This window comes from Papio anubis, chromosome 17 (assembly GCF_008728515.1).
Source record: "Papio anubis isolate 15944 chromosome 17, Panubis1.0, whole genome shotgun sequence".
Taxonomy (NCBI): domain Eukaryota; kingdom Metazoa; phylum Chordata; class Mammalia; order Primates; family Cercopithecidae; genus Papio; species Papio anubis.
The window spans coordinates 52,906,673-52,934,069 of NC_044992.1; the positions used below are offsets into that span (position 1 = coordinate 52,906,673).

Below are 27,397 nucleotides of genomic sequence, written 5' to 3' on the forward strand. Positions count from 1 at the left end.
TTACAGAGGGAGACACTGGGGAAAGGAGACCAAAAAGAACACAGTGTCAGTTTCAAAGAATGGGGGCACAAGACCATAACAAGTGGCTTTCCTCCCCACTAGGTGGCCTGAACATCTACACCCCACAGATCCACTGAAAGACAGTGTGAGACTGAGGTCTTCCCTTTTTACATCCTTTTCCTTCTAGGTCTTTCCTTGGGTAGATGTGAACCTATTCCCAGGATTACATTAAGAGACGCTGACTAATTCTTTAACAATCATTCCACTGTTCACTGAAAACGATGTGTTTTTTTGCTTTGACATTTATAATTTAGAGAGAATCCCATGCCAGGGATGCTGAAAAATAAAGTTTCTTTGCAGAAACTCTATCTTTGCTAACAAAAAAGCTACAGTGAGAACTGAGGTAATCGATCATTTATTTATCCTGAACACTGTCCACAAAACTGCATACAGGGGAATAAGTGTGGTAAATGTCCGAACACGAGTATTTAGTATCTATTCAGTTAACACCTGAATATGCTGAAAGACAGCAATCAGCTGTTGAATTTATTCACCCATACTTCCAGATACCAGCTTTGATGTTCACATCTCTACCCTGGGACTCAAATGTGGCTTCTATTAGCCCATAAAGTTATGGATTTAAGGTAATTCTTAATTAAAAATCGGTTTTGTGGGGGGTTGGAGGGCATTCTAACTAAATACCTATTTGGTATTTACTAAGTGCAAAGTATAGGTTTAGTTTTCTTTGCTGGTTGCTCTCATATACTTCCAAGGAAGGGCTGCCCCACTTGGGTTTGGGTGAGCTCAACTACTTTAGACAAGGTGGAAACTCAACAGTTACTCTGATTAAAACAGTAACAAAAACAAAAGTCTAAATTGATATTCCCCTAAATAATCCCTTTTCCTTTATCCCTCAGTCTAGAGAGCTTTATGTGACTTCCTTTCTACTTTAAGGGTTTCCTTGATTTTAATTCTACAAAAATATAACAAAAGTACAAAAGCAGAAAGGTATACACTATCTATTTGAAAGACTTTCAAGAGAGAAACTAACAGATTGGAAACTCCATGACAGTTATTTTCATGTATATTACCTCATCAGTTCCCTAATTTTACTGCATAATTGTGTGCCTCTGGTTAAGTCCTTTAGTCCTCCTATATCTCATCAGCAACATTCTGCTCGTAGCTAAACTATATTTTCAATTTTGAAAAGGCAACATGAAGTTTTATAAACAAAAAGAAAGAACTCTGTTATCTAGAAGCATAATTATCAGTCTGATGAACATAATGACAGAAGAGAACATTCTAAATTTATCACTTTGTAAATTTGAAAATTGATATATAGTCAAAAAATCCATTAGTTAAGATTCCTGTTTACAAAGTAGACATAACTTTAGACTCCATGGAAAGACAATAATTGGTCTTAAGCCAAAAGCAAAGTTTTCTGCTTGAAACAAAAAAGCCCCATAACCTACATAAATTATTCTTTCCTAATCTTTTTAAAAAATTAGAACGGATTTAACCAGTCATACTCAGTGTCCAGTTGAATCTCCGAACCATATAGATCTGTCTATTTAGTTAACAAAAAGGGGAAAAAATCAATTTGTTCCCATCTGATATGTTAAAAAACACAGAATACGCATAAAAAGAATTTGTATAATTTTATTTATATTCTGTCAAAATGTAACCATTTTTATTTATGTACCTTTACCAAAGTCTAATGAGAGCCTTATAACCACACTGTAATTGGAGTGCAAGAAAGGATTTTACTATATAATTCCCCCAAAATTCAAAGGAAAATAGAAGCCTCTATTGGAAGACAGGGAATGATACATGCATTACAAGAGAATTATTTCTCAGCCATTTAACCATTTAAAAAAAAAAAAAAAAAAGAGGGAGCTTTACTTTTTTTTTTTTTTAGATACCCAGAAACTTTATTCAGAATAAAGAAAATAAGTTTTTCAATTCAGCTCAAAAGCCAGGGCAGCTTTATACTAGTTTGTCTTTTCAATGAAATTGATAATACATGCTTCCTGATGGCAAAAAGCCATAAAGAGAAAAAAAATTACTTTTCTAAAAGGATAGAACTCATTTTTTGTCTGATTAGTGTAAAAATATTAGAAAAATAAATCCATAAAAAAGGTTCTGGACAGCGGCACTCACAAAATTCAAATCCATAGTGCTTAGTCAAAAAGCACATCAAAAACAACAAAAAGCACACTACTGTAATTCAATTCATTTCAATACAGATATCAGAAACAGATGAAATTCACTAATAAATTCCAAATCTGTTCTAATTTAAAACTCTCCAACAGCTGGCAAGGTCACAAACTGACCAACGTGAGTCCAATTCCTTTACGCATTATCTACCCAACGCATACTGACGTTGCGCGTAGCTTCAAGTGCAGGATCTAGATAATTCACAAATAGCAAACTAGTATCTGAATAACTGTATCTTCACTAGCTTCCAAACGGTGAGAAAACATTTATAATTAAAAGAGATGGCTCACTACCAATGCAGTTATTTTTCTACTTGTTGGCTACACAGTATAAATGTTCAAAGAAACAGAATCATTAGACTCTTTCTGCACTAGATCTCAGTTCTGAAAACTAGTAAAAACATTCTACAAGAATAACTTAGAACATTTGCAATCATCTCTTTATCCCTGCTTTTACCCAAAATACACTTAACAATATTTTCATGTCTTGATGAAAAAACACAAATTAACAAGATAGTGAACTACCACATTTTAAAATATTTTCCCAATTAAAATTCTGCTTTTAATGGACGTGGCCTTTGTATCTTTGAGATAAAAAGTATGCTATTGCCATTTCAAGGTGTATAAAACTCAGGTGATGAGGGTCTCTGTCATTTTCTCTTAATCCAATTCCAAACTCGACCTTTACCCAATGAACAGGTGTGTGCCGTGCCTGTAATTTATCAGAGTGACTGACCAGGCAGAAAGGCTACCAACAATAGAAGGCTAATACAATCCAAGCACTTAGTGCCTAGAAAGCAGTTCTTATCCCCACCATAATAAATGCACTTTTATCTTCCAGTAGCAATTTAAAGATAAAGAATGATGGGGATGAGGGGAGTAATATATTCATATTCCACTTTTTTTTTTGGGATGCTATTTTTACACTAATAGTCTGCCAGAAGCTGGTATGTTATACATTCCTTTCTCAGATATTCTGTTGCTCACATTCCAATCCAACAAATGATATGGATATGAAAACACTCATGACAGCATTTCCACTGGGCAAATAAAGTCACTTCACACAGATAAATTAAATCAATCTTCAAGAAGAAAGTGATAAATGAACAGTGCACTTCTTTGTATGCAATATAGAAACTCCAATGTATAACCTGCATTTGTCTTTTTGGATCAAACTTATTTAATTTAAAAACATGCCAGGCATCCATTTATTAGGTATGAAGATGTACTAACTGGATAATGCGACAGCACAATAAAAAGGAACGCCAGCTAATGTTAGAACAATGCACACAGTCTAATAGATCATTATTATTCAGCAGGGTAAATCTGACCCATAGTGATCTTTAGAGTCAGGTGAACTTTCTAAACATGCCCTATAGAAAAACATTCTTACAGAAATAAATAAATAAAATGGAGTCACTACTAGTATTACTACTGTCGGGAAATTTCTAAATATGCCCCATAGAAAAGCATTCTTCTATAAATAAATAACAAAATGGAGCCACCACAAGTCTTACTTCAATGATTTCCCCATAAAATTAAAATGTAATTTTAGAAGTTTTAGTATTACAAAAGTTTTTCAGAAAATTTATCTGTTCATTTTTAAAGAAAAAGACAAAAATACTTTAATGGGTCTGAAAAATAATTTCAAAACTATTGAAAAGAGATTCTTCATTGCATTAATTTTTTTAATAATACAAGACTTTATAACATTTTCCTTTTTAAACTTACCCATCTGCTCCACAATCTCTGGAGGAAATACTCGGGAAGCAAATGCTCGTCGGAAAATATCGGAAAATTCCTTGTCTAGACCTCCTATTCCCATCTTTTCAAAGTTCCAGTCAGGATTGATAATTGATTGGCGATTTTCCTTGGTTTTAGCTTTGCCTATGTCAAACGAATATTATATAATGTGAAACAAGGACTTTATCACTACGTTTAAAAAGACAGAACTCCCTGAACATCCTAAATGAGTAAAGAAAAGCTACCATTACATATACAAAAATGAACAATATAATCTTAGCTGATTTTACAGACAGAAGGGTAAGTTTTGCTAGGCTATCTACTTTGTCTGATCTCCATATATGGTAACATGCTGTCAAAATGACTAGCTAAACTTATGCTGTAGTCTATTTCTATCAGTCCACAAAACTTGGTTTTATTAACCTTCAATCTAACCAAATTAACTAACTTGGTTGATCAGAAGAAACACCATGTGCATATCTGATGAAGACAACACTAGCTGGCAGAAATGCAACTGAAATTTTGCAGTCGCTGAAGTCTCCTAACTCAAGTGTATTTTAAAATACATATATTTATCCAGATTATGCTTATGCAGGTAATTGCGCATATAGTCCCTCAGCCTAACGAGATGCACTAAACAAATCTGATGTCTTCTTTGCTTTCTCTTCACTTGCACACAAAAGTCTGAAATCATCCTAAAGACTTCAGTGATTACAAAACTCATGTTTAAAAATTCTCTCACAGGACAAAAATTATCTAACTTAAATGTCAGAGTGCCACCTAAAGTAACTTAAGAGAACCACATTTACTATTTCAAACAAAGAATAAATTAAGTACCTTAGTATGCTCTATTATAAACAAAAAGTAAAGTAATAATATAGTTTTTATAAAACCAGGGAAGAAAATGTCACATTAAAGTTTATCCTAAGAAATGCTAAATATTTGAGGTGATATGTTAATTAGCCTGATTTGATCATTCTACAATGATTACATGTATTAAAACATTAAATTGTACCCTATAAATATATACAATTATTATTTGTCAATTAAAAATAAAGTAACACTTTTAAAAAGTTTGTACTAGATGATAATTCTATGGTTAGAGATTTGAGGTCTTAATATTTCCTTTGGAAAGTGATCAAAAATATTTTTTCTTACACTCTACTGCCCTCTTGTGGGCAAAATTTACTGCATGCCCATTACACAATTTTTTCCCACGGATTATTTAGAAATACCTATCAAAGTTATGCAGCTTCCTTGGGATAACTTAATAAAAGGTACACAAAAATAAAATACAAAGAAATCACTTCATAAATGTACTAGATAAATAATAGGAAAATACATCCTACATAAAATGACATACAGGCATTAAAAATCATGTTATAGATGTATATTTAAGATGTTTGAAACAAAATAAGCAAATTACAAAACTACAAAAAAGCAAATTACAAAACTATGAAAACAGAACCAAACTTTAGAGCGTGTAAATTGTTTTCGAGTGCCTAACCATATTTTATAAATAAAATATTTTATATTAACAAAAAACAGTAAGGGGGAATGGTAATGTGCAGACCAGGAAATAAAGGCCACACACTCGAAGACTCTTAAGTGACCCTAGACATGATGGTGTGTAACCAATGAAAACCCTCTCCTCTCTAGTGGGGTAGATATCAACATAGTTAAATCAACCAAAAATAAGAATTACTGCCCAGTTAATGGCACTTTATTCTGGTGAGTTACTATTCTCAGAGAACAAGCTGCATTGTTTTAATATGACAAAAGCTGGGCTACAGTACAAGAGTAGGACTGAACCATGAATCTGCTGGGAAGACTTGACCTGCACATTCATCACTGAATCACTAAAAGAAATGATGATGCTATCTCATTTAACACAAAACCAAGTGAGGGGTGTTCTACAAAATAACTGACCAGTTCTCAAAGTCATAAAAGACAAAGTCTGAGGAACTGTCAGTGACTGAAGAAAACTCCAAACACAAAACAACTAAATGCAATATGGGATCCTAAATTGGATCTTGGAACAGAAAAGGACACAATGGAAAAACTGGTGAAATCTCAATAAAATCTGTAATTTAGTTAGCGGAAATGAAACCATATTCATTTCTTACCATTGTATTTTTGATAATGTCAAATAAGACATTAACATCAGGGTATAAGCTGGTAAAGGGCATACAGAAATTCTCTAAGCAGCCGGGCGCGGTGGCTCAAGCCTGTAATCCCAGCACTTTGGGAGGCCGAGGCGGGTGGATCACGAGGTCAGGAGATGGAGACTATCCTGGCTAACATGGTGAAACCCCGTCTCTACTAAAAATACAAAAAATTAGCCGGGCACGGTGGCGGGCACCTGTAGTCCCAGCTACTTGGGAGGCTGAGGCGGGAGAATGGCGTGAACCCGGGAGGCGGAGCTTGCAGTGAGCCGAGATCACGCCACTGCACTCCAGCCTGGGAGACACAGTGAGACTCCGTCTCAAAAAAAAAAAAAAAAAAAAAAAGAAATTCTCTAAGCTATTTCTGCAAATTTTCTGTAAGCCTAAAATTATCTCAAAATTAAAAGTTAAAAAATTAATTTGTTTCTTATTTTAGTGCTATTTCTAGGAAATTAAAAATTACCCATGTGGCTCACATTCTGTTTCTATTGGACAAAGCTGATCCAGATGAATGTTTTAAACTTTTTCATCAGCAAACCTGACCTACAGGAAATATCCCATGCTTCTGTGATAAACTCTCTCAAGACAGATGCTCCTCCTTCCTTTCCCCATTTGGAAATCACTGTAGTTGAGTTACATATAGAAACAGGCCCACTTCATTTCAAATATTCTAAAAACTGTAAATCTTACCAATAAGATTAAGCGATGAATTTTCTGCTTTTTCAAATGCAACTTGACTGTTTCCAACAACCAATCCTACTTCAATCTGTATAGAAAGACAATAATTAGGAGTCTAATAGTAAACTTTCGGACTTCTCAAAGCAAGGCCAAAAGTGAGGGGGAAATGAGGTCTCTCTGGGCAAAGCAAACCTTCCAGACTATCATCTGAGCTACTTTTACTTTACTCATAACTTTCTTCTACAATTCTTATATGCCTCATTTCCATGCCTGTATCTTTCCAATAACGCGTTTCTTACTATTTACAATAAATATCTGCATTCATGCAAATTATATGTACATATATGTCTACATTTTACATTACTATTAGGTCTGCAAATAAGTACATTTTAAGTTATATTTTAATAACAATGCTGGCTATGAAAGCAATTTTCCCCCTACTATCTCAAAAGGGTACACAATATGAAAAAAATCACTAAGCAACAGATAGGAAAATTATAATCAATCTGCACAAATTACATTATAGGACGATCTAGTAAAGATGATCAGAAATAAAACCTACCTTCTGCCTTTTCCCTGTTGCAGGCTCTCCCTTCAGGATGCTAGGATCCATGGCTTCAATATCCTTCACCAGTAAGCCAAAAAGCTTTTCATTGAAGCTAAAGACAAGCTATGTAGAAAAGAGTTAAGGGGAGAAAAATCACTTCATAATATAATGGTTTCTTAGATCATCACCAATGTTTTTCAAATGCAGAAAACCAGTTTTCTCTTATATACTGCTCTCCAACCTGCTACTCAAGCACATTCATAGCCAATGAAGAAAACAGAATTAGCACTTACGATCAGTGTTTACAAAATGACTACAAAACTCAAGTTTAAAATTTATTTCATGTGGATAAAAAATATCTAATTTAAATGTCAGAGTGCCACCTAAAGTAATTCAAGAGTACCACATTTACTATTTCTAACAAAGAATAAAGTATCTTAGTATTTAATTCAAATGCTACAGGCAGTTATATAATATTCACAAACACTCTTGGAAGCAGAAACTATGACTCCGTTTTACTAGTGAGGAAGCTGAGATACAGAAAGAGGCTACGCAACAAGGCTCAGAGTCACAGTAAATGAGAACACCAGGAGTCAAACCTGGGTCTGTGACTCTACAATTCATGCTTTCCTATCACCAGTACAAAATGCTTGCCCTACAAGTGCAGAGACAGCTTCTGAGTGCTCAATTACTCATTCACCAAATATTTGCTGAGTCCCTTCTAAAAGTCTGGTCTTCTTCTATGTGCTGGGGTATAACGGTAAATATTACAGGTTGGGCTGTCCGTCAATCCTGCTATACTACCAGATACCACAAATGAGAAGAAACAGTAAGGACAGTGATCTGGAGTAAGATATTTACTTCTTCTCTGAATTATGAAAGATTCTCGTTCACGGATTTACCGACTTCTACATGCTACTGAGTTTTAAATTATTATAAATACCAAAGCATTTCCTATTAAACATTCTCCTAAACATTTTCCATTAGGATACTAAAGCTAAAAACAAAGGTAAAAACCATCAAGTTTAGCTAGGCAATCTGAGCACAATTTTAGTCATCCAATACACAACAGTACTGCAATGGCTCTCTGGTGAAGTGTCCTGGTCTACTATCATCAGAGACTTAACTGTACATGGTATTCCTGTCTTATTTTCTGTTTTCCTCAACTAGAAAGTAAGTTCTATGACAGTAGGGATTACATCTATTTTGTTCACTGCCGATCTGCAGTGTCTAAAACAGTGGCTAGTACTAGGTACTATCAAATATGTGTTTATTAATTCTTATCTCAACTATGTTCCTTAGCTATGTAGCCATGGGCATACCATTTACCTTCTTTAGATCTTAAATTCCTCATTTGGCCAGGTGTGGTGGCTCACACCTGTAATCCCAGCACTTTGGGAGGCCAAGGTGGGAGGATCACTTGAGGTCAGGAGTTTGAAACCAGCCTGGCCAACATGGCAAAACTCTTATCTCTACTAAAAATACAAAAAAAAAAAAAAAAAAGGCCAGGCATGGTGGCTTATGCCTGTAATCCCAGCACTTTGGGAGGTCAAAGCGGGTGGATCACCTGAGGTCAGGAGTTTGAGACCAGCCTGACTAACATGATGAAACCCCATCTCTACTAAAAGAACAAAATTAGCCAGGTGTGGTGGTGCATGCCTGTAATCCCAGCTACTCGGGAGGCTGAGACAGGAGAATCACTTAAACCCAGGTGGCAGAGGTTGCAGTGAGCCGAGATCGCGCCATTGCACTCCAGCCTGGGCAACAAGAGCAAAACTCTGTCTCAAAAAATACATATATTTGCTGGGCGTGGTGGTGCACACCTGTTATCCCAGCTACTCACGAGGCAGAGGCAGGAAACAGAGGTTGCAGTGAGCTGAGATGGCGCCACTGCACTCCAGCCTGGGTGACAGGGTAACATACTATCTCAAAAAATAAATGAATAAATAAATAAAATTTAAAAAAATAAAAAAATAAAATTCCTCTTTTGTAAATGTGGAGTTAGATAAGGTAATCTCTTGAGGTTCATTCCAATTCTAGTACTCTTTTTAAAATAATGCACTATATCCTTTTCCTACCTAGCAGGAATTCAATTTTCTTAAGATTCTCAAATAAGCCCATAACCAAAATAAGAACTTTTTTTTTTTTTTGAGACAAGGTCTCGATCTGTCACCTAGGCTGGAGTGCCATCGCACAATCATGGCTCACTGCAGCCTCAACCTCCCAGACTCAAGCAATCCTCCCACCTCAGCCTCTTGAGTAGCTGAGACCACTACACCCAGCTATTTTTGTAAAAAATTTTTGTAGAGACAGGGTCTCACTATGTTGCCCAAGCTGGTCTTGAGCTCCTGGGCTCAAGTGATCCTCCCACCTCAGTCTCCCAAAGTGTTGGGATTACAGTCGTGAGCCACTATGTCTAGCCAAGAGCTATGTTTTCTACAGAACTATATTAGTGAAAGAGACAGACATTCCAGAGGCAAAACAAATGTCCTATGATATAAAAAGAAATTTCAGATATATATGTCTGCAGGGTTCCCAAATTTGCTGAGGGAAAAGCTGTTGTAATTATACATGACATTATAATCTAAAAGCTACTTTAGAATTTTTCTGAACAGACTCCTTGAAGTTCAGTAAATACATTTCCCTCACTTTTTATCACTCACCTTGGATATACCAGTTGATACGCAAAGCTCCTCTCACTTTTTAAAAGGTAGAATTAATTTTGGACAACTGCAGAAATTAGAATACCTATAAAGTTAAAGGAATAGAAGAAAATTTAAAACTACCTGTTGTCCCACTGAGAAGGCCTGGTTGTTGAATTGCTGAATAAATTCTGCTGCCATCTTGTCGGTGTCATAAGGGTTGGAATCAATGCTTTTTTTCTGCAGGAAATCAATCTCGATGGTCATTGTGCCAATACACTGTTTGGCTTTGTCAAATGTATATAAGGAGACTAGGGGAAAAAAAGAAGCATTTTTTAAAAAATCACAGGAGTACCAAATACCTGTTGTGTTTCTAGTAACTAAAAGTTTCACATAAATGAATCATAATAAAACTACTTCACCAAAAATGGGGCTTAAACGGCCTTCACCGGAGGGACACACAGGTACAGATTTAAAAAATAATAACCACTAGAGATTTTCTTCCCCATCTGAATGAATCAGAAATATTGAATGGCAGGCCGGGCATGGTGGCTCACGCCTGTAATCCCAGCACTTTGGGAAGGCGGATCATGAGATCAGGAGATCGAGACCATCCTGGCTAACATGGTGAAACCCTCTCTCTACTAAAAATACAAAAAAATTAGCCGGGCGTGGTGGCGGGCGCCTGTAGTCCCAGCTACTCGGGAAGCTGAGGCAGGAGAATGGCGTGAACCCAGGAGGCGGAGCTTGCAGTGAGCCGAGATCGTGCCACTGCACTCCAGCCTGGGTGACAGAGCGAGACTCCGTCTCAACAACAACAAAAGAAATACTGAACGCAGTCTGTTGTTATCCCTCATCCCACTCTCGTTAGGATCACAATCCTCCCTACATGGCCTCCGCATCTTTCTCCTCATTCAATGCAGTGCAGTATGGCATGCCCCGACACAGGTGCCATAACATGCTATTTCCAAATAAGATTTTTGTTTGACACAAGAAAACAGCTAAGGTGGAATGTGGATGAATTCCTCTGGCCTAAGAAAGTAGGATGCAAGGCAAAAAAAGAAGCTTGAAAAACAATGTTTACTAGGGGAATTTGCTCTAGAGCAAGTTAGACTTTGACATTTCTTTTTTACCTCTTTTTTACTACTACAAAAATGTTGCCTGAGCATCTGCTACATCTAGGGAACTATAATAAGTTCCACATGCGCGGCATGTAGATAAGGGCAAGGACCAGGTTTTTAACTCCTCTTCAGATTAACAGCATCTCAGTTTCTTTCAGGTGCTTAATATATTCATGAACTGTTTAAATGAAACAACAATAACAGAAAACCCATGGTTTCCATGCTAATAATGAAGGAGGCAATAAACCACACATGCAAAGCCTTGGGTAAGAAAATTCCTGTTCAAGCCACATAAAAAGTTCTAAAATGACTTTTAGGTTACAGTGTAATAAATTTAAATATTAAAGTGTTACACATGATTTTATATCATGTAATAACTGTTCAACCAAAAACCTTGAATTGTACAACTACAACAGAGTTTACGTATCATATTTTTAGAAAAATATGTGTTAAAACAAATTTTGCTAGTTACAGATAATTACAAAGAAGCATTTCCCTAGGAAAAAGACTTGATTCTTAAATCAGCTCAAAAGTATACTTATAAATGCCAGTTTATAAACAAACTTTTAAAGCAAAAAATATTACAGTGCTATAGAGTGTAGTGGTACTATTAGGAAAGAGTAGAGTAAGCTACCCAGAAAAGTTCAAGAGGATTTTTGCATTTGAGTTTCCCCAAATAGGGCAACTTGATTATGTGCCGTAAGAAAGAGTCTATCGCTACTCTTCAATAAGGCTTGACACACACACACACACACACACACATTTATTTTCCCTTTAGGTTCCCTGAAGATAATTGTCCTAAAATTTGCCAGTGTCCCCTTAAGGATACAGTAGCAGCTCTCTTAAGCAACTTCCACTGAGCTGACTCATCAGAAAGCTGACCAACTTTTATCCCTCCAATATATACCCATCAGCCTATGGTTTGCCTAATGCTCAGAGCTTGTAGACGGAGCTGCTACACATCATGGGTCAGCCAAGTTCATTCTGGAATCTGTCTGTGCTAGTTACGCTTGTTACAGTTAATTATGATATATAATTAAATAGTATAAAAACTTCTGAAGGTCTGGTTGTTGAACTGTTATTACAATGACTTTGACATTCTAGAATAGATATTATAAATCTAAGTTGAAAGCTTTGGGAAATTTTTTTAAATGAAGAGTTTCTTCTAGAAAAAAAATACTGCTAACTAGGTATGAGCATTAAAATCAGAAAAGGTTGGGAGTGAACTCTACAAAAATCCAAGAGGTTTTGGCACTCTCGGATGCTCTACAAAGTCTAAGTTCTCCAGCCATTTCAAAGAAATCCACCTGGAAATTACGGGTGAAGTGTATGCACAAAAGATAATACAGCACTCCAATCCATGGACCAAACCTCCAAGAAAAGGCCTTTAACCAACTTTTCACTTAACTACCAGTCCAAGTCACATGGGGTAAGTGAGCTTCTGCAGTTCTCACCACAAAAGCAGGTAATAAAAGAGACTTTTTTCACACTTGCTTTGAACAACAGGCATGGAACTTTTGTGAGCTACTAAGGTCAAATAGCAAGAGGTAAGCAAAAAAAGTCACTGTGCAGTATTAAATGTCTGTTGCAAAGATTCTAGTGAATTACAAACAAAGCTGTTCTCTTCAAAGGGACTTTGAGTATGTATGTTTCAACAGATTCTGCTAGCAATCAGAAGAATCCAAGTAAATAATTTAAGTTCTCTGTGCCTTGATTTGTCACATCTATAAATCAATACTGAACTAGATAAGTCTTTATGGTCATTTCATACTCTAAATTCTGTTCTAAACTTATTTCTTATATTTTAGCCACTTGAGTTATATACAAGGATTTTCTGTAAACTCTTATTTTATGTTTGAAACAGAGTCTTGCTCTGTCACTCAGGCTGAAGTGCAATGGCACGATCTCAACTCACTGCAACCTCCACCTGCTGGGTTCAAGTGATTCTCATGCCTCAGCTTCCCAAGTAGCTGGGATTACAGGCGCATGCCACCATGCCCAGCTAATTCTTGTATTTTTAGTAGAGACAGGGTTTCACTATGTTGGCTAGGATGGTCTCGATCTCCTGACCTCGTGATCCGCCCGCCCTGGCCTCCCAAAGTGCTGGGATTACAGGCATGAGTCACCGCAAACGGCCGATTTTCTGTAAACTATTTAAATGAAATTGTTTGTATAATCAGATTTCTGTATTTAAAGGGAGGACATAAACATATTTTAACTACTTCAAAAGCAAAATAACAAAGCCTGAGGAAGGAACATAAAACACACTGAAGATCAAATAATAAGTTCAAATTTTGGCTAAAAGTTTCAGAACACTCTCCTGTCTCCAATTCTGGATGGCTTGCTCCTTCTTAACATTTCCTATAAAATACAGGCTATATGCTGAGTAACTTTGATAGGCAAGAGAGCTTAGTTATTTCCCTCATGTAGTGAAAATATTTGTAGGTTGAAATCTTAATGTAAAAATGAATATATTGATTCAGCAATTCCATTTCTAGGTGTTTGTCCCAGAAAGATGCTAGAACATTTGTCTAAACATCTACAGGGAGGTTCACTGCAGCATTATTTATAGTACTTAAACATTGAAAAATGTTTGTATATTCATAATGTAGAATACTATACAGTAATTTTTATTAAAATTAAAACTTGGCCAGGCACAGTGGCTCACATCTGTAATCCCAGAACTTTGGGAGGCTATGGCGGGAGGATCACTTAAGTCCAGAATTTAGAGACCAGACTGGGCAACACAGTGAGACCCTGTCTCTACACAAAATAAAAAAATTAGCCAGGTACTGAGGCTGCAGTGAGCCATGACTGCATCACTGCACTCCAGCCAAGTGAGACCCTGTCAAAAAAAAAAAAAACAAAAAACAAAACCAACTTTATGTATACTTAATAAAGATGGATGGCCTGGCCAGGCGTGGTGGCTCACACCTGTAATCCCAGCACTTTGGGAGGCTGAGGTGGGTGGATCACCAGAGGTCAGGAGTTCGAGACCAGCCTGGTCAACATGGTGAAACTCCATCTCTACTAAAAATAGAAAGTATTCGCCAGAGTGGTGGTGCATGCCTGTAAGTCCCAGCTACTCAGGTGGCTGAGGCAGGAGAATCGCTTGAACCTGGGAGGAGAAGCTGTAGTGAGTCGAGATCATACCATTGCACTTCAGCCTGGGCAACAAGAGCAAAACTCCATCTCAAAAAAAGATGGATGGCCCTTGGAAACGTAATATTGAGTGACAAGTCTACAGCAGAAAGGTTTGTATAGTATAATACCATTTTGTGCATTAAAGATACCAAAACAATATCATAATGTCATGATGCATACATATGTGTGTGTATACATATATTCATGTCATCTTCATACTGAGAAATTTGAATCAGTGTATTTAAAATATCGGCCAGGCGCGGTGGCTCACACCTATAATCCAGTGGGTGGATCATTTGAGGTCAGGAGTTTGAGACCAGCCTGGCCAACATGGCAAAACCCCTTCTCTACTAAAAATACAAGAATTAGCCAGGCGTGGTGGCACATGCCTCTAATCCCAGCTACTTGGGAGGCTGAGGCAGGAGAACTGCTTGAACTGGGGAGGAGTTGCAGTGAACTGAGATCATGCCACTGCACCCCAGCCTCAGCGACAGAGCAAGATTCCATCTCAAAAATAAATAAATAAATATATAAATATATAATTACTACTGACTGTAGTAAAGTGCTGACTGTAGTTTTCAAATGCATTTTAGTTTAAGGCCAATGTTCCCAAATAGAAAAGACCAAGCTGTTACCATTTCAAGTGCTATGGGCAGCACCATGGACAGTATCCCAGGCAGCGCCAAGTCAGCACCATGGTCAGTCCCAAAGGGACTCTTGAGTCAGGGACTCTTGAGTCCTGAAGATTTCATCCAGGATCAAAGCAGAAGATTGAGAATGTTTTCTTATTTTATGGCTAATAATAATTTAATATAAAAGACTAATAAAGATTTTATAAGCAAAAAATAAGTTTATCCAATTCTTTGAATAAACTTGGACTTTACAATGATAGGTGTATATATAGTAGTCAAAACATTAGCCTGTAACACTTAAAATATGGCACTGCCAGATGGAAAGAAGACAGACTAAATGATTCCTCCAGAAGATTCCCTCAGACTAAAATCACTGACTTGACTAAAATGTTTCACCTTACGGAACTCCCATGCCAGAATGCTTGAGCACTCCTCCTTCAAACCACACCTCCTATCCCATCTTGGTCTACATCTCTACTTAAACCGAACCAGTTTTCTACCTTTATGGCCACATCATCCACATCACTTGGGCCCCAAAACTCTACCTTCCCTCAAGCTTACTCCACTTTACTCCCATCTGATTACTGGGTTTTACAATTTTGCTTATTAAGTCTGTTTGAGCCACTTCTTTAAAGATCTGACTTTACAATCAAGATAAGCATTTCTGTTAGCAGAACAATGCTTTTACAACTTAAACCACAAAACACAATTCTCAACTCATCAAAATTTATAAACTTGAATTTCTGTATCTTGTCACAATAGGAAATATCTAGATTCAAAGTTTTAAGTACTCTTAGCCTCATATTTAGAAAATTTATGAAAATTAGAAACCTACGTTACATACTACCCCATTTTCTCATTAAATTTAACAAGTGTTCATACTTCCACAGAGAAAAAGCCAACTAAAAATAACTCCAATGTTAGCCGGGTGCAGTGGCTCATGCCTGTAATCCCAGCACTCCGGGAGGCTGAGGCAGGCGGATCCCGAGATCAAGAGATTGAGACCATCCTGGCCAACATGGTGAAACCCCATCTCTACTAAAAAGACAAAAATTAGCCAGGTGTGGTGGCGCGTGCCTGTAGTCCCAGCTACTTGCAAGGCTGAGGCAGGAGAATTGCTGGAACCCTGGAGGCGGAGGTTGCAGTGAGCTGAGATTGCGCCACTGCACTCCAGCCTGGTAACAGAGCGAGTCTCCATCTCAAAAATAAAATAAAATAAAATAGCCCCAATGTTTAAATTCCATCTAACTTAGAAAAAATGGTAAGTTGTCAGGTTCCTAAATAAGTAGGATAAAAGAAGTGTGTGTGTGTGTGTGTGTGTGTGCAGAGAGAGACAGAGACCCAGAGAGGAAGACAGGGAGCCAGAAAGATAAAGAAAGTATGACAACTGGTAAAGCTGGGTAAAGGTAGTATACAGAAATTCTTCGCATTATTTTTGCAACCTTTCTATAATTTTTTAAGTTTTAAAGACAAGCAGAAGAAAAGCTGGTTTAATTTACACTTGCGTTTTCTTTCCTTCCCCCACTGTATCCATGAAGTTGACATAAAATCATCTGACTAAAGACGACTCATACTCCATTTCTTAACTTTGCCACATTGCCTAAGAGACAATGCCAGTTTTTGCTTATTAGCTCTTTGGCTTATTATCTATTAGCAGCTTAGTCTTTCCACCCCGCCACCCCCCAAGCTGGAAGTCATAAATTGCTTTCCTTGCCTTGAACTATGATGACCTTATCACACACTTCATAAAAGATATAGGAAGAGAGGTACCATAACTATTTACTTCCATTCTCATAGATCTAACCAGTATTCTGATACAATGAATGTTTAAGGTCTGATCACTAGTAATAAAAAATTGTACAGCTCTCAATATCTGAGAAAATAATATAAAAAATCTTTATCAGGTGGCTAAAAAATATACCTACCTTCTATTTCTTGCCCAATAGAAAGCCCAGCCCATTTTCTCTGTAAAGTAAAAGAGAAAAAAAAAAGATACTTAAAACCAAAGCAATCAAAAGTAGATAAGAAAAAAAGAGGAATTTTAATGAATTTTCAGAACACATTCAAAGATCAAAACATGGTATGCTATTATGGTTGAACTGTGCTCTCCCCCTCCAAAGTATGTTGAAGTCTTAGCCCCTACCTGTGTATGTGACTTTATTTAAAAATACGATCTCTGCAAATGTAATCAAGTTAACATGAGGCCATAATTAATTAGGGTGAACCCTAAGCCAATATGACTGGTGTCCTTCTAAGAAGAAAGAGACAAAGACACATAGACAGAACACCATCATGTGATAGCAGAGGCAGAAACTGAAATGATGCAGCTACAGGCCAAGGAATACCAAAGGATTGCCGGCAACACCAGAAGCTAAGTACAGAACAGATTCTTCCCTAGAGCCTTCAGAGAGGGAATAGCTCTACTGACAGCTTCATTTCAGACTTCCAGCCTCCAGAATGGTGAGAATAAATCTCTGTTGTTTTAAGCCACCAGCAATGGTTCTCTGTTACTTACCCCAGGAAAGTAATGCATGTGCTATAGTTTATATCTGAACATCTGTTCCAAAACGTGCAAAGCTTGCCTTTTGCAGTAAAGCTGGCACCACTGAGAAGGATGCTCCTTTGCACAATATGATGCTACAGAAGGTCTTCACTGTATCAGATCACACTTCAGTGTTTTAAATGTACTGCTGCAGTTAGTTTTTTTTTTTTTTTTTTTTTTGAGACGGAGTCTCGCTCTGTCGCCCAGGCTGGAGTGCAGTGGCGGGATCTCGGCTCACTGCAAGCTCCGCCTCCCGGGTTCACGCCATTCTCCTGCCTCAGCCTCCCGAGTAGCTGGGACTACAGGCGCCCACAACCGCGCCCGGCTAATTTTTTGTATTTTTAGTAGAGACGGGGTTTCACCGTGGTCTCGATCTCCTGACCTTGTGATCCGCCCGCCTCGGCCTCCCAAAGTGCTGGGATTACAGGCGTGAGCCACCGCGCCCGGCCTGAGATGTCAGTTTTACAAATAAAATGTTTTTTATCTTTTCTGTTACCCTGGGAGTTAATATTAAAATAACTTGACCCTTTATGTGATAGCTGACTGATTTTACTGCAAAATCTTTAAAAATTAGGGAAAAAAATCAAGGCAAAAGAAGGCAGCCATAGCAAAAATTGGCAGTTAAGAATCTGTCTTTAGGTTGGGCGTGATGATTCACACCCTATAATCCCAGCACTTTGGGAGGCCAAGGTGGGAGGATTACTTGAGCCTAAGAGTTAAAGACTAGCTTGGGGAACACAGTTAAGACCCATCTCTACAAACAATTTTAAAATTAGTCAGGCACAGTGGTACAAGCCTGTAGTCTCAGCTACTTGGGAGACTGAGGTATGAGAATTGCTTGAGATGAGGAGCAGTGATCATGCCACTCCAGCCTGGGTGACAGAACGAGACCCTGTCTTAAAAAAAAAGAAAAGACTGTATCTTTAAATTCCTTATATAATACTTAGATGTTTTTCTTCAGTATGAATCAATACAGTAATAGGATGATGCTTGCTTAAAATGAACGGACTATTTATATTCTATGACTTTCAAAAACAGAAGAGAATAAATTAACATCTGAGTTACCTGAGGTAAACTAAATGCAATGCTCCCTGGAACCACTGATGGATGTGTCTTCAATGTAAATGTGTACCTGTGATTGGGAGAGGTCCTCACAATCACATGCCTAAAGGACAGAAACGTAGTTAGTACTCCACTTTGAAGGAAATGAAGAACATAATTTCAAAATGTATTTCTTTTCAAACTGATATTTAATGAGTATCAGGTGGAAACTACATTATCTGTGTCTTGAAGAAACAGAACCACAAATTTAGTTTCCAAAACTATCAGCAATCCCAAATGTGTTCCAGATATAAGGAGCACCTTGGGTCAAACACTCATCAAGTAGAATCCAGCCAAAATACCATCCAAAATACCAACTTCATTACATTTCCAGTTTACATAAAACTGAAGCCAGTGATTTAGAGTCCTTGATATCAAATAAAAACTAGATGAATTTCCTCTCCTGAGAATTACTTCACATCCTAATAAAATAAGGAGAGCCAAAGATAAAAGAGCTAGGACATAGCAATCAAAAAAGGTTAGTTTTTAGACTACTTATTAAATTTATTTGCAGACTCTGTCAACAGGCTAGAACAACCTACAAAATAAAAAAAAAAAGATTTAAAAAATTCCCAAATACATCAGCTTTCATGTAGACATCAATATTTACTGTTTTAAAAAATGTTGTGCTAATTCCCTGTTCAGAAATTACCTGTTTAAAAAAAAAAAAATAGTCCTCTCATGATAATCTCCTATACCAGGTAACTAGAAAGTACTATGTGTAAGACAGAAGCTTCAAATCCTGTTATGCATCAGCAGTATCTTTTTTTTTTTTTTTTTTTTAATAGATGCGGTCTTGCTATGTTGCCCAGGCGGGCCTCAAACTCCTGGGCTCAAGGGATTCTCCTGCCTCAGTCTCTAAAGTAGTTGGGACTACAGGCATGCCCCAACATGCCTAGCTCACTATCTTTTTAAAAATTATCTTCTTAGAATGCTGTAATTTTTCACATCAATGGCTAATGTTTCTATACATATTTTCTTGTCCCTAGAACACATGTTCCTTATATCAACTACATTTTGAGTAACCCCACCATGAGCACAGTGAACATTTAACATATGTAAAAGAATTCTACAAATTCTCACACTGATTATCTACACTTCAGTTTATCTGTCGAAAGTCCTGTGCTCAATTTAGCATCACAGAATGTTTAGCACTGGAAACAATGTTAATATCACCATATAGTACAGCCTCTTACTCTGAAGCTGGAAACCAAAGATGATTAGCATTTCTAACTCTATGAAACTCATGTATTTCACAGACAACATTTTAAGAAAAATGCTCAGTTAAAACCCTACCACCTTGCCTCTTATTTCCCTACAGCCCCTTCATCTTCTTATGTGTACCAATCTCAGAAGCATATGGATGGCACTGAACTTGCAGCAGGGTCTTTAGAAGTCCTGGCAGTGGGGTGATATGAATCAGTTAAAATAAATTACAATGCAAAATGCCTTTAAGGATTCTACATTTGCTTTGCATCTTCCAATTTTCTCTTTCCTTTTTTTTTGATACAGAGTTTCGCTGTGTCACCCAGGCTGGAGTGCAGTGGTGCCATCTCAGCTCACTACAGTCTCTGCCTCCTGGGTTCAAGTGATTCTCATGCTGAGAAACTGGGACTACAGGCGCACACCACCATGCCTGGCTAATTTTTGTAGACATGGGGTTTCACCATGTTGGCCAGGTTGGTCCCAAATTCCTGAGCTTAGGCAATCAGCCCACCTTGGCCTCCCAAAGTACTAGGATTACAGGCATGAGCCACCACACCCAGCCCATCTTCCAATGTTCATGTCTCTTGGATTACCATGGTAATAATAACCATAACAGCTAATATTTACTAAGGGCTTGTTAACATGTTGGGCACTGTCCTAAGCGCTTTATTTATGTAACTTACTCTTCATAGCTACCTTGAAGAAGAGATCATCTCCATTATACAGATCAGGACATAGAGGTACAGAAATGGTCACCCAGTTTGTAATTGGTAGAGCCAGGAAAACTCAAACAATCTGAGTTGGCCAAAATCAAACACCTAACAACTCTGCTATATATGATTCATACAACCAGTATGTTTAGCTCTCCTAAGACAACCGATGAAAACTAAAGTTTTATACATAAAAAACTGTATGTGATTTAAAAAACATTATACAGTATTTATCAAAGTTTGACACAGTAATGATTCAAATACACAATTTTTCATCATCTCCATTTTCCAACTCAGCAAGAAAAATTAAAAATATTTTCCAACGTTTCCTAAAAATGACTCTCTGGAAGTTTCCGAAATGCCATTTAGCAGGTTAAAAGAAAACAAAGTCAGATACTCACTGGCCAGATTGGAAATCCTTTTCATTCACAACTGCACAATTGGTTAAAGATAATTCATCTGTAGGACATCTTGCTGCTTGCATGCTCTGTAAGAATCAATGATTAGGAAAATCAAATTAAGTCATGTTCTACTCTCTTAAAGAATACTTTATGCCTTTCTGTCCTCTCTTCTTTATCACTCTCATTGCTATAACGAACATCTATTGTTTTTGACTCCCAGCATCCCTTCCTCTGAAGTAAGAGCAAACCTTTCCTTTGGGAAACTGTTCCTTCCCCATTCCATGTGGTTTTGTGAGACTGCCAGTCAGCACACATGCAACTACGTCTACTCTATCCCACCCACAGGATTTTAAATATGCTGGCACTAGACCAAAGGCATTCTTCTGCAAGTCAGAGCACCCCACGGAGAAAGACTTTCCACTGTAAAACGGTAAAACTATCACAGAGACACAGACAAGCTAACAGACAACCTGGAAACACAGACCTGGCAACCAAGTTCTGGAGACCAGTCCTGAATATTAGTTACGAGCCAACACACTTTTTTTTGCTCAAGCTTTTCTGAATTAGTTTTCCATGTCTTCCAAAGAATCTTGACTAATAAAAATGCACTAAAGTAAATTCAATAAATTTGATAAACATGTATCAAATTTTATATATATTATCAAAAGTATATTATGAAATTTTATGTATATTATAAAAAGTATACTATGAAAAAGTATCTTTTTATAAGAGATCCCAGGTGGCTACAAACTGTATCTCCTATAGATTGAGAAAAACCATCTTCCAAATATCTTTCAACAAAAATAATTACAGACTATATTTTTTTTTAAAAACAGCCTTTTTGGTCAACAGCAACTAGCAAAATGTTCCTTTATACAATATATTTAACCAATAACCCTTCCATGGTTCACTAGGGTTTCCTAGTGAGCTATGACAGGTAGTCATAGAAGTGTTCATTCTCCAAACCTCAAGCCAAAGCTGATTTTTTTTTTTTTTTTTTTTGAGATGGAGTCTTGCTCTGTCACCCAGGCTGGAGTGCAGTGGCACAATCTCGGCTCACTGCAAGTTCCACCTCCCGGGTTCACGCCATTCTCCTGCCTCAGCCTCCCGAGTAGCTGGGACTACAGGTGCCTGCCACCATGCCTGGCTAATTTTTTGTATTTTCAGTAGAGTCGGGGTTTCACCATGTTAGCCAGGACGGTCTTGAGCTCCTGACCTCACGATCCACCCACCTTGGATTCCCAAAGTGCTGGGATCACAGACGTGAGCCACCGTGCCCGGCCAAGCTGATTATTCTTACATTTGTCTCCCAAATATAAGTTTATAGAGGAAAGTGAATTATTTTTGGCTTTGTTTTATTTTAACTAAAAGGCCAGTTTCAATATAATTATCCCTGTTGTTTAGGGCAGTAGTCTCTAAAGTGGGATATGTGTACTTGAAGGGTGTTTGTATTATACGATAATCCTTTGGGGTGTAAAAATAAAATATTAGTACTTGTATTTATATTGACTTTACACCATTTCTTATTTATTTTTGTTTTGTTTCGTTTTTTGACACAATCTCTCTCTGCTGCCCAGACTGGAGTGCAGTGGCGGATCTCAGCTCACCACAACCTCTGCCTCCCAGGTTCCAGCGATTCTCGTGCCTCAGCATCCCAAGTAGCTGGGTTACAGGCGTGCTCTACCACGCCCAAGTAATTTTTGTATTTTCAGTAGAGATGGGGGTTTCATCACGTTGCTCAGGCTGGTCTCGAACTCCTGAGCTCAGGCAATCCACCAGCCTCAGCCTCCCAAAGTGCTAGGATTACAGGCGTGAGCCACCGCATCCAGCCATACCATGTATGTATGTATGTATGTATGTATGTATTTATTTATTTATTTTAATTTTTTTGAGATGGAATCTCACTCGGTCACCCAGGCTGGAGTGCAGTGGTGCGATCTCGGCTCACTGCAAGCTCCGCCTTCTGGGTTCACGCCATTCTCCTGCCTCAGCCTCCCAAGTAGCTGGGACTACAGGCGCCCGCCACCACACCCGGCTAATTTTTTTGTATTTTTAGTAGAGATGGGGTTTCACCATGTTAGCCAGGATGGTCTCAATCTCCTGACCTGGTTAACCACCTGCCTCGGTCTCCCAAAAGTGCTGAGATTATAGGCATGAGCCACCGCGCCCAGCCCATTTTTATTAAAGATGAACCTCACTCTACGTGTCTACTCTACCTTAAGATATAATCTGATGGCACGAACAAAGTCCTCATAATCCACCAGGCTTTTAAGTGTTCACAGCAAGAGTTAAACGTCTATAATTTTTCCACCTATGTCTAAAATCACAGGCTATTTAATGTGACACTTCACAAAACTGTATGAAAGTTAGTGTCGAAACTGCTGTTTCCCTGAGAAAAGCCATGGACCATAGATGAAATTATACACAGAAATAAAAATGGTGACAAACTAAATGTATTCTTTTTTGGTAAGTATAGTCAAAAGCTCTTAGAAAATCCTAAAGACTTGAAGATATCAGGACAAAATACAGTGTGTGGGGTTTGCTATACAATTGGATAAAAATATAGATGATTCTTTCATCTTGTATTTGTTGGGTAATTATGAAATATACAAGAAATACAATTTTGTAAGATACCAAGGAACAATGTATTAAAAGGGAGGTATTCTTAACTGTAAATGAAACAAGGCATTTTACAGGAAAACTGTAACCACTGATGAAATGACTGCTTTGACTGGAATTTTAAAAAAGAATTCTGGCCGGGCGCGGTGGCTCACGCCTGTAATCCCAGCACTTTGGGAGGCTGAGGCGGGTGGATCACGAGGTCAGGAGATTGAGATCATCCTGGCTAACACGGTGAAACCTAGTCTCCACTAAAAATACAAAAAAATTAGCCAGGTGTGGTGGCGGGCGCCTGTAGTCCCAGCTACTCGGGAAGCTGAAGCAGGAGAATGGTGTGAACCCAGGAGGCGGAGCTTGCAGTGAGCTGAGATCGTGCCACTGCACTCCAGCCTGGGCGACAGAGTGAGACTCCATTTCAAATAATAATAATAATTATTATTATTATTCTCAGAATAAAGTTACAGTGATAGCATCTGATACAAAAGCCTTTAACGGCTTCATTCACAGGTAAACTATTGCTGTAATTAAGTCAGAACAAGGTACCTCAGATGTCACTGAGGTTAATTGTATCAATATAGAATCTTCCTCTACTCTACTCTGGGAGATAGGAAGTAGACACCGATTTTTTTTTTTTTTTTTTTTTTTTGAGACAGAGTCTTGCTCTATCACCCAGAATGGAGTGCAGTGGCGCAATCTCAGCTCAGAGTAGCTGGGACTACAGTTGTGCACCACCACGTCTAATTTTTGTATTTTTAGTAGAGATGGGGTTTCACCATGTTGGCCAGGTTGGTCTCAAACTCCTGGCCTCAAGTGATCCACCTGCCTTGGCCTCATAATCTTTTTTTTGTTTTTAAATCCATACAGATTCACTAGTCACCACAAGAAACGTACTTAAAAGATTTGTTAAATGTAGATGAGTTACACAATTTTTTAAAAATAAAAAGATTAGAGTTCCAAACTTGCTAAATATTTCTGAAGAGGTTATAAGTAGTATGCTACCAAGAAGATATTAAAAAACAAAAAAACTCATTCTGCCCCTACAAAATAAAAATATTTAGCGACATGTCAAAATTCTTTTCAGCTTTTCCAGAAAAAAGAAAAAGAGAAAAAAATCGGCCAGGCGCAGTGGCTCACACCTGTAATCCCAGCACTTTGGGAGGCTGAGGCGGGCAGATCACCTAAGGTCAGGAGTTCGAGACCAGCCTGGCCAACATGGTGAAACCCCATCTGTACTTTAAATAAAAAAATTAGCCAGGCATGGTGATGCACACCTGTAATCCCAGCTACTCAGGAGGCTGAGGCAGGAGAATTGCATGAACCCAGGAGGCAGAGGTTGCAGTGAGCCCAGATGGCGTCATTGCACTCCAGCCTGGGGGATAAGAGCTAGACTTCGTCTCTAAAAAAAAAAAAGAGAGAGAGAGAGAAAAATTCTTTCCTAATAGAGCATTTCAAAATTGGATATTTGGAAACATTTCCATTGCTAAGTGATTCTGCTGTTGAAACAATATATATAATCTAAAAAATAAAGATACCAAAATCTCATATCTTCATGCTTTATAAAGTCAGAAACAGAATATTCTACAACTTTTTAAAGTATCTTCCAAATGAAGACTTACAGTGACTTTTGGAATCCATTTATTAGCACAATAAAACTATAATATATTTTTATTAATCTGCAAGAAAAACTAATAGATGGAAATTTACCAGCCACATTTCAATAAAGCACTTCTATAAATGGTGAAAAAGTCTGGAGAAAAAAGAATATGATTTAGAAAGTACAGCCAAATTCCTCCATTTTGTTCCAGGCTTTGACTGCCATTAAAGTATCAAAATAAACTGATTTTAGCAACAGCCCTCTGAGCAGCTGTATCACATAATATTAAACAAAGATTTTAAAGAATAATGATGTACCACTTTACTTTCTGGGTTTCTTTGTTTTTTGTTTTTTTTAGATGGAGTCTTGCTCTGTAACCCAGGCTGGAGTGCAGTGGCATGATCTCGGCTCACTGTAACCTCTGCCTCACGGGTTCAAGCAATTCTCCTGCCTCACCCTCCCAAGTAGCTGGGACTACCGGCACGTGCCACCACATCCGGGCTAATTTTTTGTATTTTTTTAGTAGAGACAGGGTTTCGCTATATTGGTCAGGCTTGTCTCAAACTCCTGAACTCAAGTGATCTGCCTGCCTCAGCCTCCCAAAGTGCTGGGATTACAGGCGTGAGCCACTACACCTGGCCTACTTTCTGTGTTTTTAGTAAAATTAATACTATGAGAATATTGTACCTGTCATCTTTAGCTCATCCCTTTTTTTATACATGTTCTACTATGTATATAACTTTGAGTACTACGTATCATCTATAAATAAATATTGTCATATAATCAATACATGAGGGTACATAATCAAAACATTTTTTAGTTATGAAATTCATGATAAATGTTTGGAAATCACTAATTGAGCACGAGATGAATAAAGTCTAGGTCACAAGTCTGCTTTGTGAAAGAGACAGCATTTCTGTGTTCAACAAATGTTGATAGCATTTTGCCCAAAGTCACAGCTTGATCAGCCATCTGACAGAAATGTACTGAACTTTTTCAGTTTCTACTTTCCCAGGGTCGTTTTCACCTGCAAGCTTCTTTCTTTTATATAATCTCCCCTGCTAACCCCTGCTCCGTCCCTGGACAACTCCCACTCACTCTACAATTCTCCACTTAGACATTGCTTTTTCTGGAAGGCATTCCTAGACACCTGCCCCTTCCCATTAAACTGATGAAATAAACTTCAAATGGAAGCACTCAACTATATTTTTATCATCTGTCTACATGTTTGCATTGCATATAAGACACTAAACTTCTCAAAGACTGAGACTATATCTTGCTCACATCTGTAGTTCCCAGTGTTAGTACAGGGCCTAGTACACACTGAGTACTTATTAAACGTTTGTTGAACACAAAAATTTATAGATCAATACAAACCTGTCTCAACTGCAGAATAAACAATTAACAAAGGACTGATCGTCTCAAGGTTATTTAGGAAGTGAGAAAATTGAGCTAAAATGACCTAAGAGTTCAAAATATTTCACAGAACTATATAGCTAAAGTAATAAAATAAATTTATAAAATGCTAACTCATTTATAAACTTGTTTATTTGTCAAGTGTCCTTCAAAAGGAGTGAGAAAATCCACAGAAGTCATCTGGCTGGCCAACCAAAACAGATGCTGTGAACAAAAGGCCTCCCTACTGGAATCCAGAAGCATCTGTGTTTTTATGGTAAGCCAAGCAGGGCATCTCATTTTTTCAACAAAGTATAAGTCTCTATAAATAGTAGCTGTCTACTCACCACAGCAATGTCAACGGAAAATTCCACAATTTTTCTAACACTGACCTTGCCCCTAGGAAACAATAATGAAAGCCAACCACTATAGCCATGCAGCTGTGAAGAAATGAAAGTAAAGGCCGGGCGTGGTGGCTCACGCCTATAATCTCAGCACTTTGGGAGGCCAAGGTGGGAGGACTGTCTGAGCTCAGGAGTTCAAGACCAGCATGGGTAACACAGTGAAACCCCATGTCTACTAAAATACAAAAAATTAGCCGGGCATGGCAGTGTGTGCCTGTAGTCCCAGCTATTCCGGAGGCTAATACAGGAGAATTGCTTGAACCCAGGAGGCGGAGGTTGCAGTGAGTTGAGATTGTGCCACTGCACTCCAGCCTGGGTGACAGAGCGAGACTGTTCAAAAAAAAAAAAAAAAAAAGAAATGAAAATATAAAACTGACAGGCATTTTATATGTTGAGTTATTAGAACATTTAGCCATCTGAAGGGTATAGAAATGTCTTCATTATAACAACTTAAAATGTCAAAACTTATAAACTCATTGCTACTATAAAGAATGAAAATTTCAACAAACCTTTAATGGAAACTTTAGTGAGGTAATT

General features: G+C 37.8%; 1 protein-coding gene across 10 annotated transcripts in view; it reads right to left on the bottom strand.

Moving 5' to 3' along the window:
* NSF (N-ethylmaleimide sensitive factor, vesicle fusing ATPase) overlaps positions 1-27,397 on the bottom strand; it is a 160,206-nt gene that overhangs the window by 109,794 nt on the left and 23,015 nt on the right. For 9 of the 10 annotated variants that reach the window (XR_002517891.2, XR_002517890.2, XM_021928364.2 and 6 more), the window contains exons 2-8: positions 20,849-20,934; positions 18,496-18,595; positions 16,814-16,853; positions 10,136-10,302; positions 7,365-7,472; positions 6,815-6,890; positions 3,948-4,103 (exon numbers count right to left, since the gene is read on the bottom strand). Coding sequence is in view for 8 of the 10 variants with exons in the window: in XM_021928364.2 (XP_021784056.1) it covers positions 3,948-4,103; positions 6,815-6,890; positions 7,365-7,472; positions 10,136-10,302; positions 16,814-16,853; positions 18,496-18,595; positions 20,849-20,934 (733 nt within the window). In the remaining 2 variants the exon portion in view is untranslated. Of the gene's footprint in view, positions 1-3,947; positions 4,104-6,814; positions 6,891-7,364; positions 7,473-10,135; positions 10,303-16,813; positions 16,854-18,495; positions 18,596-20,848; positions 20,936-27,397 lie in introns of those variants that run through there. The other variant, XM_021928365.2, reaches the window with a different exon arrangement.